This window comes from Cottoperca gobio, chromosome 17, assembly GCF_900634415.1.
Source record: "Cottoperca gobio chromosome 17, fCotGob3.1, whole genome shotgun sequence".
NCBI classification, from domain to species: domain Eukaryota; kingdom Metazoa; phylum Chordata; class Actinopteri; order Perciformes; family Bovichtidae; genus Cottoperca; species Cottoperca gobio.
The window spans coordinates 10,378,682-10,396,043 of record NC_041371.1 but is presented as its reverse complement, the minus strand read 5'-3'; the positions used below and the strand labels follow the sequence as shown (position 1 = coordinate 10,396,043).

Here is a 17,362-nt window from a genome sequence, read left to right as displayed (position 1 = left end):
CTGACTGCTGTCCTCAGGGAGGCATAGCCATATGATGGGAAATGAAAAGCTTCTCTCTTCAGAGCCCTGATCTGGCACGCACTACTCCGGTCAGGCCAGATTGATATCCAGAAATGGGAAACAGTTTAAAACACAGAGATCAAGACAGGTAAGGAGAGGAAGGCAAGCAAATAAAAACAGTCTCTGTCAGACCGTACCAACAAACAGGAATATGACATTGCCACTATAAGCCATTTCAAAAGATAAATAAAGATAGAGCTTTCATCTTTATGTGCTGTCCCTTGCACCTCACCTATGTGTAGAGAGATTAATGCCTGTGGTGACAGGAGTGTTGTCACAATACCAAACGTTTGGTTCTGCATCCTGAATAAGAGTCCTAAATAAAAAGAGGATATGCTCAAATGCCCTTACTGTTCTATATTTTTTGAATGTTTTCCCTTAAATACATTCTTAAGAACAGGAAATAAAAACGGATTATTGCCGAGTTTGGCACAGAAATCTTTTTATAGTCGCATGCTTTGTATACCGCATCATATACAAACCACGGCATATCTCTACATGGTCCATACACATACTATATGGTGCTCATTCAATTGGTGTATAGCAGAGCACCGATTCCTACCACAGGACATCGCGGCATCTAAAGCTGCGCCGGAGGGGTCACAAGCTCAGGGACAGTCTGTATCGAGCTCGATCAGATTTGTTCTGAAGCATCACATGAGCAAAGTTGAACTGGCAAACTGAAATGCATATTATTGTTGCAATAACACACTGACACTAAGGGCAGTCAATACAAAACTGGTGTGGAAAAGTGCAGCAGAATACTAGAATGTCATTCATCATCATGTACTTCCCTTCCCTGTGTTGCTGGTAACAGATCAACTTCTGTATGCATTTGGGTACTTGATCACTACTCATACTTGTCTAGTTTATGTACAAAAGGAGTGACAGCAAACATCACCTCCACAATACAGTCTGAATATCGGGACATGTCAGCAGCAATATTATAGTGTTGACTTGAATACAATACCATTTGTGCCTTAGAATTAACACTTGCTAAAATTAGGTCATATAACTCTCATGGACTAGACGTAAATATGATACATTTAACAATCGCTCGTTGTCTCGTTGTCTTCCATCTTCTCTCCCAGACGTGACAAGTTTCCATAAGCAGCGACAGGAATTATTAACAAAATACAAGCCTCTTGGGACAACAGACATAATGTATGCAGTGTGCATTTATAGCCTGGGCTCAATACAAAACTAAATTGGCTTAAAAAAAGATAATTTTTAGTACAGGGAGTGGTTCCATAATTAGTCTTTTTGTGGCACATAGCAACAGGTGAGGTTTTTTAAATTAATCTAGATGACAAAAAAACTAATCTGGAAGAAAGACCATAACATAAGATACTGGGAAATATCCCTTGGCCATTTGAAGTGCACACCTCAGAAAGCATTAATGTGTAAATGTCATGAGAAAGGCCATCAGACTTCAAAAGACATACACCCTTCCGTATTAAAATATACTAAGTGACAACTTGTAGATCCTCACACACAGAGCCGTCATGAGCATGTATGCCAAAGGTTAATGACAGTGAATGTGGAATGTCTTTCGTCTTTTTTCATCTCTCCATCTGTATCACTCTCTGTTTGTCTACTCTATGCCACTCTGCGACACCTCTCCCACACACACACACACACACCCATGGCATGCATAGGCTTGCCTCTTCTATATCAGGCAAGCAAAGTGAGCAAGAACTCTACTTAAGATGAGTTTAGAGACATTTGCTCTTTACTGTAAGGCCATTATCCAGACTTCTCAAAGTAAACATCCTGCCTCTTATTAACATTTCATATTTGCTTCCAGGAAATTAAAAAGGTGCGGGATGGAAAACATTAAGCTCATGCATAAGTACACACGCACATGCACACACTTAAGATGGCATTTTTGTAGCGAGAAACCTCACGTTAGCTCACAATTCTTTCGCCAAGTTATACAGAAAGTGTGCTTTTGTCGTTGTAATAATACTTTGAAACTGATATTTGGTTTGAATAACTACTTCAGCGAAAAAAGCAATGTATCTGGATAAGCATCTGATGTTAACCCCAACATAGCTGATGTGGATGCATTATATAACCTGAGCTAACGAAAAGCAAGCTATGGCCCACTGCCCCAATAATCTCGTCTCAATTCTCTCACAAACAGCCAGTGCAGACGGCTAGCTGATGTGCAGCGTGTGTTTGTATGTGAGGGGGTAGCAGGTGAGGGTCGGGGGTGGGGTGGTGAGGGTGCAGCGCGTGTATGTATGTATGTGAGGGGGTAGCAGGTGAGGGTCGGGGGTGGGGTGGTGAGGGTGCAGCGCGTGTTTGTATGGAAGGGGGTAGCAGGTGAGGGTCGGGGGTGGGGTGGTGAGGGTGCAGCGTGTGTATGTATGTGAGGGGGTAGTAGGTGAGGGTCAGGGGGTGGGGTGGTGAAAACACATTAGTAAGCAGCACCATGATGCTAAACTATAGGCACTATAAGCCTCGTCTCTGCCTGGTGCTGTGATGCTAAAAAGGCTAGTACACACTGATGGAGCACCCGGGTATAAATAGCAGCGCTGCATCAGATGACTTTCTATAGCTATTGACTTTGCTATTCTGATGTTATACTTTGGAGCCAACATACTATAGATCAATGTACTAGAACTATGCTTTAGCCTAGTTTATGAAAGGACATTCACTTGCAATGGTGGTTTAACTCTATCTTGGCCCTTGGTCTAGCTTTCTTCAGAATCCAGAAGTGAACATGTTTGCTTCCTTCATCCCTTGTGCAGTTTCAATATTTCTCTCAGCCTATGTTCCCCTTTTTTTCTACTTGTATTAGTTGCTAGTCGCAATTCTCTCCCTTTGTCTGAAACCACCAGGCCACCAATTCTCTTTCCACTTTTTTTCTGTCTCTTTGTGGCAGTTAGCGTATAAGTGTCCGATCATATCAGCCATGTTGGGTCCTGCAGTGAGCCCAACTGTGACAGGCCATCCTGGCGGAACGGATAGTAGCCGCGCACAAATTGCTCTACACTCTTAAAAAGAGGCTTGACCATATCCTGAAAACTCAATGGATATCCACGTTGATCCCTCCGGGGCACAATAAGGTCATATAGAGGGGGGCCAGGAAGGTGTCTTCTAATTACCGCATTACCGTATTCACTAGGATGTAGACGATTCTTTCAGACCAAACACAAGGATTGCAATTATTGTATTGCTGTTTTCTAGATTAAAATTGCAGCATACAATGGTGCCCAGCCTTCAAGATCCATGAACTTAATTGCACATGGATTGATGAGAAAGGGGGGGATTAGTGTAATTTCTTTAGTGCAAACACAGCTGAAGCTGGGATTTGGCTCCAACTTTCCTCTGTAAGCAGAGTCAAACAAAGCAAGCCACAAAGGAAGGTCATGTGGTTTACAATGTTACAAGCAGAAATGTCATATGACTGACAGTGTCAGGACTATAATGAATATAAGCTTGTTTCTTTTCTTTTTTTTACTCTTAGCATGTGGCTAATTGTCATGTAATTGCAAAGAATACCTTAGCCAGAACGCCTTGATATAAAAACCATTGATTCCCTCCAGTAATGTGTTATTGAACGACTGTGGAGCAGCTCTTGTAGGGTTTTGTCAATACAGAGTGGCTGCAGGGTAAATATCATGTGACAGAGGCCACGCATGATCAGAAATAAGGGCGGCGCTATATCAATATAAAACTTATACAAATATGCTAAGCTCAAACTAACTCCTGTCCAGCTAATCCTTGCTCCAGTTGAAGCCACTATAATTTCCAATTTCCACAGAATCACAAGGACATGGTTGAATAGTAAAACAAATAATGTAACAGCTTATGTGTGGAACTTAGTTTGATTAATATTTCATGAATAAGTACCAGACTGAAATGGGAAACCCTGCCACATTATTTTTGACTAATTAGATGAGAGGTCTGTAGCTGAATTCTCGTTTTATGTTCTTTACATGAGGAACTAGTAGCCTGTGGTGATCCGTTTTAGTCTGAAGCAAGGAACCAAGGTTAACTTGTGTTTGCTGTTGATGCAAATGGATCAATATGGCTTCACAAACCACACTCCAAGTGCTGGTCATGGTGGTAAATGCTGGGCTTGTCAGAGCGAACAAGGTTAGATAAATTCCACCCCTAGAGTTACTTTCCTATAAACCTACAGACACTTTAAACCTATAACGTTAGATATCCTTGCAATTTCTAAGCCATTGTGCAACCACACAGGTACCTGGATGATTGCAGAGTGTAAGGTGTTGCATTAACCTGAATAAAGAAAGGAATGCCTATACAATTACAATTACAACAGATTGTTTTCTTTCTATCAGTCAGAATGGTCAAATACTGCTCAACCGATAAAGAGGCGCATGATTTATTTGTTCAAATGCTTATTTAATTCGGCTTTTATATTACAGCAAGTTGCATTGTACATTGCATTACTATGCAGAACAGATGTCAGATGATTCTTATCTTTTACGATGGCCAACACATTAAACTGACACATATTTGTATACGACAGGATGAAACAACAACACATAAACTAAATCTGAAAATCTGAAAAATGCACTTCTCTTATTCTTTCATTTGATTCTTGTAGTTTCAGACTAAAGTAAAATATTATACCTTTCAGAAAATAAAAGCAAAGATTTGACAAAACTAGGCTATGTTATATAAGCTTGTATAGTAGACATGCAGAGAAATATTGACCCCACCATCTCCTATTGGGTTCCAACTACCAGGTTGAGAACCATTGATTTACTGAACCATAAACTGTGGGCCAATGTGAAAACAATGGATGCAGAGATGTCACGTTCATTTAAATTTGATAGGACACCATACTGTACCGCTTGACTCCACCCTTTTGCCTCCCTCTGTCCCACCCTCTTTCCTTTGTCCCGAGAGCAGACTAAACGGTGCTTCTATTTTCGGAGTGCGCAAAGCTTTTCAAGGTATACAGTGTGAAGTAAATTAGAATGACAAGGACACTGAGGGCCCCTTCCTTAATCATCTTTCCCTTGCTCCCTCCCTCTCATTTTCCCCTTCCCTCCACGTTTGCCACCTTCCTCTGCACTGGTCAATTTCGGCAGCCAAAGAGGCTTTTAAGGATCCATCGCTGAGACCAGAGTGTGCATCAACTGCATGGCCAATTATTAGGACGCTGACAAAAAGTTTCTTGCTCCCGTTCTTTGGGACTAATGCTACATTCCCACAGAAGTGATTACTTAAAAACCTTTACTACGTAGATTGCCTAGAGAAGGTCACATCAACAGAGAGGATTAATCTCTGAGAAAATTAGTCTCTTATAGCAGTGATGGTTGAAACTATATTGAAGACAGGTCACCACACAACCCCCAAACCCGTTCTGCCATTACTATTAGTATTGATTAGCAGTAACGAGGATTAAAATCTTAGGAAAAGACACATGCTGGTACACCTAAATGAAAATTAAAGAGTTCAAGGGTGAGTTGGCCGGTACTGGTTGTTCTGTAGTGAGAATGTATTACTACAATGGCATTCAATTGAATACATGTCAGGAGGTCACTGCAACACTATTACTCTTCTTTCAGGTGAATGCTACCCTCAGCTAAATACAATAATTAAAGTAGTATAGGCTTTTGACGAGGTGTATCTGGTCGGAAATATAGTAACATTTATCACAGCACTATCACAATACTAATATGTTACAGTACTTAACTATTCAAAGCCACATGATAAAAATGTGTTTAACACATTAATCGGTTATTTTGTCTTTTAGTGGGAACATATCTTTAATTTGGGAGGTTTAATATTTTGATGATAATGTTTCAATAATGATGTTGAAATATTTACTCAGTCCTAACAAGAAAAACTGATCCTTATAACTTGCAGTGCAACAAAAGCTGCTGCTAGACATGGAGCCGAGTCCCAAACAAACCAGTTCAGCCTAGCCTACAGGTAAATCGTCAAGTTCCAATGGAATAGTCCTGCATTTTCTACAGTATTATTGCTGCATTACTGCTGTGCCATTCCTACTCAGCAGTTTTGTTTTGTGTGAAAGGGAATGCAACTGTCTGCAAACTTAAACCAAAGCAACAACACTCAAGCAAAGGCCTCAAGCCAAAATCTGTCAGCAAATATATTCAATGTTCACAGTCAACACAGATAAGAAGCCCGCTCATATTTCAAACCCCTCCCAGGAACAGCGAATGTCCAATAAAAGATTACAACCATAACCAAGTCTGTCACATTTTGGATTTCTCAACATGCTCAGTTTGTTCACATGGCATTCAAGTAAAAACAATATTTTGTATTAAATTTGTATTTTGTATGGTCATGTTTTTATTTCTTTTTTAACCTTTCCAAAAAACTAAAACATTGAAAAATGAAAGAGTGTGTTTGTTTTCTGTAGGCTAAGGTAGGCTACAAATGTTTGTTTGCTATTGTAAAATGCTAACTTTTTGCTACCCCAGCTTTATCCTTAGCCTGTTAGCATTAGCTATTTAAGACATTTCTTTAAAAATCAGCTAGTAACATTAAAAAGTAATTTGGTGCCGTAACAAACTCACAGTTAGCATTATTTAGCTAGTTATTTACAGGTAAAACTCTGGTAGTGAAAGTTGGTATTTCAGATTTCAGACAAGATTGACGGTCGCTGGTTAGAAATGTTAAACCTGCTTGCGTAAACTTCTGTTGGAAATCTAGGAATTATCGTATCAAAAATTACTACAAATTTGGAGTGGTGAATTTGGTAAACTGCATAGGTGCTGTGCTAGATTGAACGGTGTAGCAACAATAACAAAGAGGGGCAGGGCTTACCAACAGGTAAATTAGCAAAGAGCCTTTAGATAAAAACTTACTGAGGACGTAGAGAGAAAGGGTGATCCCTGCTAGGCAGAAACCCTCAAAGAAGCGCAGGGTGCTGAACATGGGGACGTTGACAGAGAAGGCCACGGTCAGACCAAACACCAACATGAACAGCACCGATATGATCAGCACCGGGTGGCGGCCAAACCTTTGGAGTAAGGTAAAAAGGTTATTTTTGAAATATGGACACCTTCAATGTAAAAAAAAACTACTACTATTTTACTAATAGTAAATAGTTAGTAATATATATTACACACATGTAAATAAGACTTTATGTTGAGCAATAACTTTGATTTGAAAATCTTACCAGTCAGCAAGGACTCCAAACGTCAGGTATCCAAAGATGGATCCCACCAACAGAGAAAACTTGGCGATGTGGACTTTCCATGCTGAATCACACACAAGACTCCACTGTAGAGACAAATAAACCCAGGCATTAGTTCCAAAACATTTATGCTCGGTACAAAATGGAATAGAAGTGAAAGCAACAACTATATTCTTTTGACTATGAGACATTTGTTATCTATTAACTAACTTTACATAAGGTGGGTTTTATTTATGGACCATTACCACCAGTCAAACACACGCATACCATTGGAATGTGAGAAGGATACATTCTGTAACAGGGCTTCCTGGTATTTTGTAATAATGGGCACATTGTTACTTGTATTACTTGTTGTATTCTTACAACAATTACCTTTCCTTTGTTAATCATTCCAGACATTATGTTATTGCTGCAAGTCTCAATGATCCCCCCAAAATAGCTCTTAATATTTAATAATATCTCCAATGGAGTAACTACTCTTATTTGCTAATTTAGCACAGAAAAAGTAGTGGTCTTGAAAATAGTGATTCTGCAAGTAAGTATCAAAAAGCAATATAAAATTGTCAAAATGATACAGTGGGATTTTCCTCCACTGGTAAATGAACACAAATATGCAAAGTCTACTTTGTGTATTTGCCTTACATTGCCACTAGAAAGGTTGGAGACACTTAGTTGTGCTCTGCAAATCAACATAAGGGATTAAATCATCTCTAATTAATTTCCTCAGTCAAAGATCACTGGGGGTGTATATAAGATGACATTTCTTATTTTACTATTTATTTATGTCTCCTCTAAATGGTGTGCGTTATTACAGTCAACTCTGTCTTCTCTTCTCATTTTCTTTGCCAACTGAAAACTCTCAGTGGAGGGATTCCTAGAGTGCAAACAATGCAGTGTGTGCCGGCTTTTGCATGAATCAAGCACGCCCTATACACAGTAGCGTGACAAACAGACCTTGTACACAGCAGAAGCAATGATCGTAGAGAGGTGCAGCAGCAAATGTAAAGCCCAGTGGAGTATGTGCATGTGAACTGCTTGTAGGAAGACACACAATACCTTAAAAACAAATCTAACCTGCAACTTTGACTACCATTGACATTATAATGTATTGATCCTATTAAAGTATTTGATCCTGAGAATAACAGAAGATTAACTTCAGAGAGTTATGTGGGGGTCTTTTTGGCAACATATGCTGGCCAGCTGTCTGTGCCGACAGAAGCTGCAAAAAGGAGCAGACAGGGGCCTGGTGGCCATAGTAGGTGCATTTATGCCTTATCTATTCATCAACCCACTATCACTATAAAAGAATATGAGGACATATATTGCCATGTCACAAAAAAATCATATTTAGCCTGTTTCATGTTCGTCTTGAAATACAAAGTGTAGATTGTTTGTAAAAAATATTCTCTGAGCGGCTCTAACCTCTCTTAACCTCTACCATAGTGACCTGCTCAGAATGGAACCCTCCAGGATTACCACGGGCCACCCGGCCATCACATGATCCAGGCATGCAACTCACTCATGGTTTCAGTATCGATATCAGCAGAGAAAAAGACAGAGGGTGACAAACAAGTTCCTGTTTCATAATCACTGCACAACCAAGGGTATTTAAAAAACTGAAGCTGACCTCCTCCGGGACTGTGACAAACCAGCATATATTGAAATGAAAGTCTGAGTCTGCAATTACACAGGGATCAGGCACTGCACGTCTGGATGACAGTTCAGTGACTACATACCAACATGTGCTAAGTCACATGCCAGAGACAAAGCAGCACGTCTTGAGTGCTGTTGAAATGGAAATAGAGACATTTTCATGGCTAAGGTATCATTAATGTGTTTTATTTCAACGCATCTGCCAATTCACATGTATTATTAAACAGGATTCTCTAAAGGCCAAGTCTCTAACCGAGCTCATACACAATCATTAATGGGCATCCACACTGCTAATAGCACAAACATATAGACAGACTTTGAGCTAGCAGAGCAAAAAAATCCCAGAAAAACTGCTATTCTGTCTAAACGTGAGTCAAACCTTGCAGCTTGTCTGCTTTCCCCCACACTATTTCTGCCAGTGGCTCCCTTGCTATTGTCTTGCTCATTTTGGGAGTAATGACAAGAAGTCAGTGTGTAGAGTTGAGTTATATGCATACAAATCTAATAGCTGACAGAAAATGCAGAATAATGAAGGGGCCAAGAGCAAATCCGTTAAAATCCCCAGGGTGTCTGTCGACCTCTCTCGATTGACCGGCCACCAATGATCAGTCTATACCAGTGAGTCTCATTAGCTCAGATGAAGACGCTCTCAACTACAGTTGCACAATTCTGCACTCCTTGAACCACAGAGCCGTGGGTGGGGGGTTTCAACGGAGGGGGAGCAGGCACAAGGAGGAGGGAAGAATAAAGATTAAACAATGTAGAAACAGAACATACAAAGAGATTGAGAGAAAAGCAGAGAATGAAAAAGGAGCGTATGGGTAAAAATAAGAGGCTAACGAGAGAGGGATAAGAGATGCTTAAAAGCAGTTGTGAGCAGAAAACACACGGAGAGACTGCTGCATAGTTACTGCCTAGCAACAGACCATCATTGTGGTTATCAGAGTCTTTCTGCTTCCAAGTGCAAGTTTTAGCACCACTGCTGCACTAAAGGGTTTAAATCCTGTAATGTGGTGGTAGCTTATGTGAGGGTAAAACAGAATAACTAAAAGATTCATCTATACTACAAATACTCTTTTCTTCAAGTCAAGAAGGAAGCAATACAAAGATATCTGACAGATGTGGCCTTAGGGACGTACAGCCTGAGAGCAAGTATATATTTTATAGGCGTGTCCATGTTTTAAATATTTGTCACACGACTATAGCATCCGGACTGTACTACATATAAACTGAAAAAAACTAACATGTTTGGCAAGTTAGCTGATGGCAGTTATGGTTCCCTGCGAACAATGGTGACAGATGGTAAAACAACAAACCTTTTTCTGTCAATCTATTATTCATCGCCTCATTTTCTTGAAAGTCAAGTACCATACGTACACATCTCAGTCACCAAAGACACCTGATATGTTTCAACAACCGACCAACACTCCCAAAACCAGAAATCCATCACATAACCCTAAAAACAAACTTGCACTACAGCTGAGTGTCAGACACCCCACAATGTTCACCCCTCCCCGCTAGGAAACTTATCAGAAACATGCCTGCAGCACACATTCTTGTCACACCCACACATAGAGCCTCAACATAGCTTTATCTTTGGGTCACACAAGCGTCCGTCCTCCCAGCTGACGCTGTGAGTGGCTGTCATTGTGTGCTGACTGGGTATCTGCAGCGGGGGGTCATCGCCTTTCAACAGCTGAGGCTGTTTCAAAGTATCCCACACTGATCCAGGGTCTGTGGAAGGAGCCAACCAGCTGGGTAAACAGATTGAAAGGACACAGAGCTAAGAGGCCTGCATGGGTGTTCAACTACAGTGTCATCTTTCAGATATATGTGTGTGCAGCCTCCAGCACAGTGATACTGTTTTTTGGGTGTACCCAGCAATGTGCATTTATAACATATCTTTCTTATCACCTTCATACAATCCTCTAACACAGGGGTCTTCAACGTTTTTCAGGCCAAGGAGCCCCAAACTGGTGTAGCATGGAGCAGGGACCCCCTGCTTCAAATGAAGGGGGGGGGGGGGGGGGGGGGGTGCTGTCAGAGTTCTATGCACGGAGGTGGGGCGGGGGGGGGTGGGGGTGCTGTCGGAGTTATGTGGGACGGGGCGTGGGAAGGATGTGAATGTGCATAGAAATTAATTTTTTGATTTAAAAAAAAAGATTTTATAATTTCTTTTTGCTTTATCTACAAACAATTTGACGGCCACCTTACAGTACCTCCACGGACCCCCTGGGGGTCGGGGACCCCCTGTTGAAGACCTATGCTCTAACATACAAGAAAAACAATACTCAACAGGCACTGATATACTGAAGTACTGAAACAATTGCTCGATTAATCACTCAACTAGGGCTGCAACTAATGATTATTTTCATTAAACAATCTGTCCATTATTTTCCTTGAATGTTCAATAACTTTTTGGTTCTATAACATAAGAAAATACTTTCAAAATCTAGGGTACATAAACATTTCTCAAAGCCCAACCTAAAATTGTGAAACTTTCTTTTTTTGTCTAACTATTTCCATTTCCAACCGCACTAAAGAACAATGATAGAAGGCTAGCATGGACCAAAGCTGTAAAGAGACAGGATTACAATGGGAAGTCTTTGGAGCCCAAGAAATCTTCACGGATTTGCAGTGAGCATTTCATGCAAGGAAAACCAACAAATGAATTCCCTGATCCTGAACTCGACCTGGGGTGTGTAGTCTATCTACTTGATTTATATATTGACAAATGTACTTTCTATATATTGAGTTTTATAATAATTAACAAACACAAGTTAGGTATATATTTATAATAGCTTACTCTGCAACACAACTGCAATAAGCACTTATGATATCGCCAGTTTTCTTGACTGCGCAGATCCATGCCCAATGTGGCGTATGGGAAACTTTCATTGAATGAGTACATTTTGCTTTCAAAAAGCAATACTCAGAATCTGCTATAGGATTGAAAGATATTTGTTTCAACCAGCAGTCTAAATGCTTTGCCTTCTTTGTATTCATTCAAAGTTCGTTTATGAAACTCGACATTGTTCCCTGGGTGGTCAGACATTATAAATAATGTTATATTGCTGAGGTATATCGGCGGCCAAGAAGTCATGCTGTTGTTTTCATTGACCCAGCCATCCTGCAATGTCAAGGGATCAGGCACCGAAACGCCACTCGGCACAACCAAAAGCTTAGTCTTTTCTTTTTCTGTGATTGAAATTCTTTCGTTAGCTGTTGGTTGCTCCTCAATGCCCATCTGTGATGCAGCAAACACCCTGGCAATAAGCTCCAGTTTTGTTCCCGAAACCTTTAAATTTCGCTTGCGGCTAAATTCTTTAAAAGCTTCGACCTTCCACATCTGAACCTCATGATAAGAAAGGAGTTCAGAACTCATTGTAGAGTAGTAGGTTTGTTTACAACACACTTGAAGAATAAGATAAATACAATGTAAACACGTAGAGAAGAAATCCAATATGGCGGCCCTTGTAGAGTTGGTGCTCACTTTTCTAGGCCCGCCACCCCAGCATGCATTGCGATTCCCCCGGAAGCCCGAAACTCCGATTCCGTCTATTTAGTTCTCCCCTCTCCTTTCTTCCGCTCTGTAGGTGTGTGCGCACGTGTAGGTGTGTAGCATAAGCGTTTAGTTTATTTAATAAAAAAGAGCACCTGTCAATGTGAAAAGTGAGTTGTGAATTAAAGAAATATATTAATTTTTTTATAAATACATTTTGGTAGGGCGCAGTGCCAACAATGGTAGGGGAAACACTGGACAAAGAAAAGTAGCAAACCCTAACAATTCAGAAGATATAACCACAGAACATAGCAATCCTGCTTTCAAATGGATCGATTAATCGTTTCAACTCCAGCAATCAACAGAACATAATCAGCAACAATTTTGATTATTTAATTTATTATGCAAAACAATTTCCATTTTCTAAAATATGAGAATTTGCTCATTTTGTGACTGTTGACCAGACAAAATAAGCAAGATGCAGACATCTTGCATATTGCTTTTTTGTTTTACATTTTCTGAAATCTTCTGAATTCTGAAAAATAGCTTTATTGCATGACAGTGTCATAGTTCCAGTCCGAATGCCATTTCTATGATGAAGATTTACAAAAGAACAAGATGTTAAAATTATCCATTTCTAAATGGCAAGTGTCTCCGATTATATAATATACAAGAACAGGACTTTCACAGAGAATCAGCAAAGAGGTTAATCTTCGCTTTGAAGCAGTTCTCAGCCCACTATTTCGGGCAGGCGTGTGCAGCTGCTACCCGTCTGAATGGGAGCTGAGTAGGATAGGTTGCAGAGTGACTCTATCTGTCTCTGAGTAATGATACATTCTCATTTCTAAAGCTCCGTCCAATTAAGACGGACCCTGAGGAGAGCTTTGACTCAATTAGTATGGGTCTCCACATTAACCACTCTGGATCCTTCACCACCACCTCAACCTCCTCCATCAAAACCTTCTTTCTGTGACACCCAGAGAAAAAAGGACGGAGCAGAAATGCGCTCCTGATTCGGAAAAAGGCAAATTCTATGTGGCACAAGGTGAAAACATCTCCATATATATTTACATATTTTCCTCATGTAATAGGAAGGGATAAACAAGAGTAACACGGGGTTAGAATGTGTTGGGACATTTTGACAGAGACGCTTCAGCATTTCGTAGGTTGGCATTCTGCTCTTTTTAGGGATCGAGTGCCACAGATAGCTGAGCCCAGTCATGTGCAGTTATGCCTATATGCAATCCAAACACAGGAAGAAATGCCAAGTCATCACTTCCTGCATTCTAGATTGTACATCCTGGTATCTGTGCTGCAGCTAGTGAAAAGGGGCCTTGGAAGAGTGAGGGATGGGTCGTCAAGAGAGACGAGGCCAACGACAAGCGGGGGAGTCAATCCTGCCTCACTTTTGGCTCCAATACTCGATTCGTCCTCCGGTTCAATTTCTCCTGACGGTGACCTTGTCAGAATGTGGACTGCATGGGTCAGGGAAGACGAGACACTTTCACCAACTGCTCGGGCCCGTCACTGATCTGCAGTGGTGGTAGTGTCAACATGACATTCTCCGCATGTGTGCAAAGGCAACATAAATATTGGTATCTACAGGTTAACACCAGCATTAGAGGAGAGCCGGCAGCGTTTTAGTACCAAAACCCCTTATACATTTAAAACTCAAGAGAACTAGCATTTTTTGTATGTTAGTAATAAGGATCCACCCAATTGATTCCCCTCCCATATGACTTCATATTCAGCTGCAGGTTTAGGAGTATTTTGAAAGCCTTTATCCATAAAAAAAAGAAAACATTTTTCAGCCTGGCTTTAGTTTGTGCAACCCAACCTGCCAAATTACCCTGCGGACAGTAAATTAAATAAAGACTTAAACTGTCCCCCTGGCTCATGGCTGAATTAAAATGCCACAGATTGCGTTGTATTTGCTTATTTAAATAGAGACATTATCAGTGATAAGCAGATGGGCTGTTGGCATCACAGTGGACACAAGCTCAGGGTGCCCCCCTCCTACAGCACAGAGAAGCTTCAAAGCCCGGCTTCAGATCAAACTCTTCCTGATAAGCTTACTGATTACGGCATGCATGCCAAACTCTTCAGAGGTGATATTGCAGATTAAAATGCAAATGTACTTTTCTTTACCAGGGTGTGTGAGGTTACCAGTGTGTATCAACATTTTAGACTTTTTTTTTTTCTAGGCAAAACAGAGTGTTGAACATTAATATCTACTAATTAAAAGTCTCTGAAGACTCCCCATCAATAACGATGTCACGTTTACTAAGAGAGCCCTGGGGATCAAAGTGTCATGCCTTTCAGAAATGAAACTTCATATTTTAGATACAAGCATGCAGCATCCACAATGGGAGAAAAAGCTGATGTGTGTAATAAGATGTTAAACCCTTCCTCCTCCAGCCAGGAGACCCACTATGATGACTGCAGGCCTATGCTGTCTCATCAGCCTGGCCTGTGTAGATAGGAATATTACAACACAATGGTGATGTGATAGGAGGTAAACACATCAAAGACACACTAAAAGTGCCCAGAATGAATGCTATGAGCAGAACTCACTGGTGTTTGGTTAGTGCAGCAATAGGGCGTGATGTTTGGCCAGGGATGGGGTCGCTTTATTCTAGAGAGAGCACTAATGACCTTTGCTCCAAATCAAAAGCCTCTACGTCTATTATGTCCATTACGACAACCGACGAATTCCACCAGCCCTGGCACTTTTGCCCAATGTGCCAATGGTGGCGTCTCGCTGCAATAGGTCACAGTTTGTGTCAGCTGTTGCAATGTGTTACTCACTGTCAGCACGGTGCATGCTCCCACATGTACAATCCTACTATTTGCAGGTCCAATATGAGCCCAATCTGTGAACCTCTACAGAATAGAAATGACTCAGTGCTAGACGGCCCACTGTGGAGAAACACACGCATTGGATGCACTAATGGAGGCACAACCACTATCCAGAAGCTGTCAAATAATATACATAACGTAGCCTATATGAAAATGACTGCTGCTGATTGAAAGATGGATGTAGCGTTGATATAAGTGCCGGAATTTCTCCCTGCTAACGTAAATCGACCCTGATAAGATTAGGGCGGAGAGGGTGGAGAGGGTATCACAGATGCCCTAGGCTAACACAATATGATGGAAAGGATGTCCACCCTTAAAATGGACAGCTTACCTTGGTAACCACGTTCTGTACAAGTCCTGTGTGCAGCTCGAATGTCCACTCATTGCACCTACAATGCATGTTGGTGTCATTGTGGGTGCCGTAACTTCCATTGGCATAAATATAGGCTGGCCGCGCGCTGATGTTTTTTGGACTGTCTAACAACGAGGAATGGCTTGCAGTCTGATTAGTCAGGTTTGCCAAACGCTGGATGCATGTGTTTTTCGGCTGGGCAAGGAGGAAATTATCAGAGTATTGGCTGAATCCAATGAATAACGCTGGGATCCATGTCAGCACGATCAGCTGTTTCTGGTACTTCCCAAATCCCCCAAGAAATGGCAGAACAGAGCCGTCGATGAGGGTCAGCAGCCCCGACGACGTGGTTTCGGGGGACACGAAGCCGTTCTCAGGTTGATGGTCATCCGTGTCGAGCTGCACCACGGCCATCGCGGTTCCGCCGATAGATGCCTCTGTTGTGTAGCGAAGCCCGGGTTGCAGTGCTACCCCGTGTCGACTCCACAATGCGTCAATGCCCCCAGCTCCGCCGGTGAAAGCCGTGCGCAGTCAATCACTGGAATGGAAATAAGACGCACCTCTTTATTATCAGGAAGCACTTCGCTCCGTCTGCCACCAAAATCCCGTGCGAGACTGACTGCAGGCTCAAACTCCGACACAAAGGCAGATTGCAGTGAATTAGAGCAATGACGAGGGAAACTGTTTTCATTCGTATGTCTAGTGTATTGTTTTTAGTATCTCATTCATTGGTGTCTCCTGTCGGTCAGCCGTGGCAGCAGTGCTTTCTGAGGGAGCCACAGGTAGGCTTACACACCTGACAATAAAGGTTGCGTGCATGTTGACTCTTCCCTATAAATGGCCACCTGTAACCACTGGTAAAAGGAAAATGTTAATTCTCAGTAGTAGAGCAAGTCAGTTCCTGGAAGAAGGTTATTATTCTTTATAATTTTTTTAAATTGTATTCAGTAAAAGATACCCGTTCTTTTGGTTGTATATTTGTATAAATGAACACACGGTTTAATCTGTCTTCAATCTTTGTCTACATATTGTGCAACCATGTTATGTGTAGTTTAATATTTAATGACAGGGGGAGTGGAATCTAATTAAACTATAGCAACTGTTGTTCCACACATTCTATGTGTTTGTTTTTTTGGAGAAATTGAAATTCTAAACTTTTTGCAAAAAGGTCACAAGATCCAGCCTTTTGAGTTCTTCCAAATGAGATTGTCCAAAATATTGTATATAGGATGATAATGAATAAATACGCATACATAAACACAAAGATTTTAAATGCACAGTACAGATGTCCTATCAGCAGGGGGTAGGAGGAGGAACTAGCTCTGTCCCCGCCCAGACAATAAAAAACATTCCACTTCTATTTGAGCTGCCAGCAAAGGTCAATAATAAAAAAAATATTACTCTTTAAATAACTTGTAATCAAAGATGTGAGCAGACATCTTTAATGTATGAGGCAATGACTAAGTAAATGTATTCAAGTACAGTACTTAAGTACAATTTTGAGGTTCTTGAACTTCACTTAAGTATTTACTTTATACTTCTACTCCAAATTATGTATGTCCACTACATTTATTTGATAACTTTAATTACTTTGAAGATTAAATAATAATATGTAAATAGCACATATGTGTCCATGTAATATAATAGGTTAAATAAGATAAACTTTATTGATCCCTTGAATTCAAACTGTAGTATTGTTACTTTTGTATTAATGTTACTTTTAAAGTCTGAGTACTTTGTCCTCCTGTGGCATTCAAAGGGGTTGGTCAGGACAGAGTCT

At 40.9% G+C, this 17,362-nt stretch overlaps 1 protein-coding gene across 1 annotated transcript in view; it reads right to left on the bottom strand.

Moving 5' to 3' along the window:
• Positions 1-16,143, bottom strand: part of LOC115022226 (solute carrier family 22 member 23-like) — a 33,358-nt gene extending 17,215 nt beyond the window's left edge. Inside the window, exons 1-3 of the mRNA XM_029453169.1 lie at positions 15,562-16,143; positions 7,199-7,302; positions 6,885-7,039 (exon numbers count right to left, since the gene is read on the bottom strand). Of these exons, the coding sequence (XP_029309029.1) occupies positions 6,885-7,039; positions 7,199-7,302; positions 15,562-15,996 (694 nt within the window). The 5' untranslated portion in view covers positions 15,997-16,143. The remainder of the gene's footprint in view (positions 1-6,884; positions 7,040-7,198; positions 7,303-15,561) is intronic.
• Between the last annotated feature and the right edge of the window lie 1,219 nt (positions 16,144-17,362).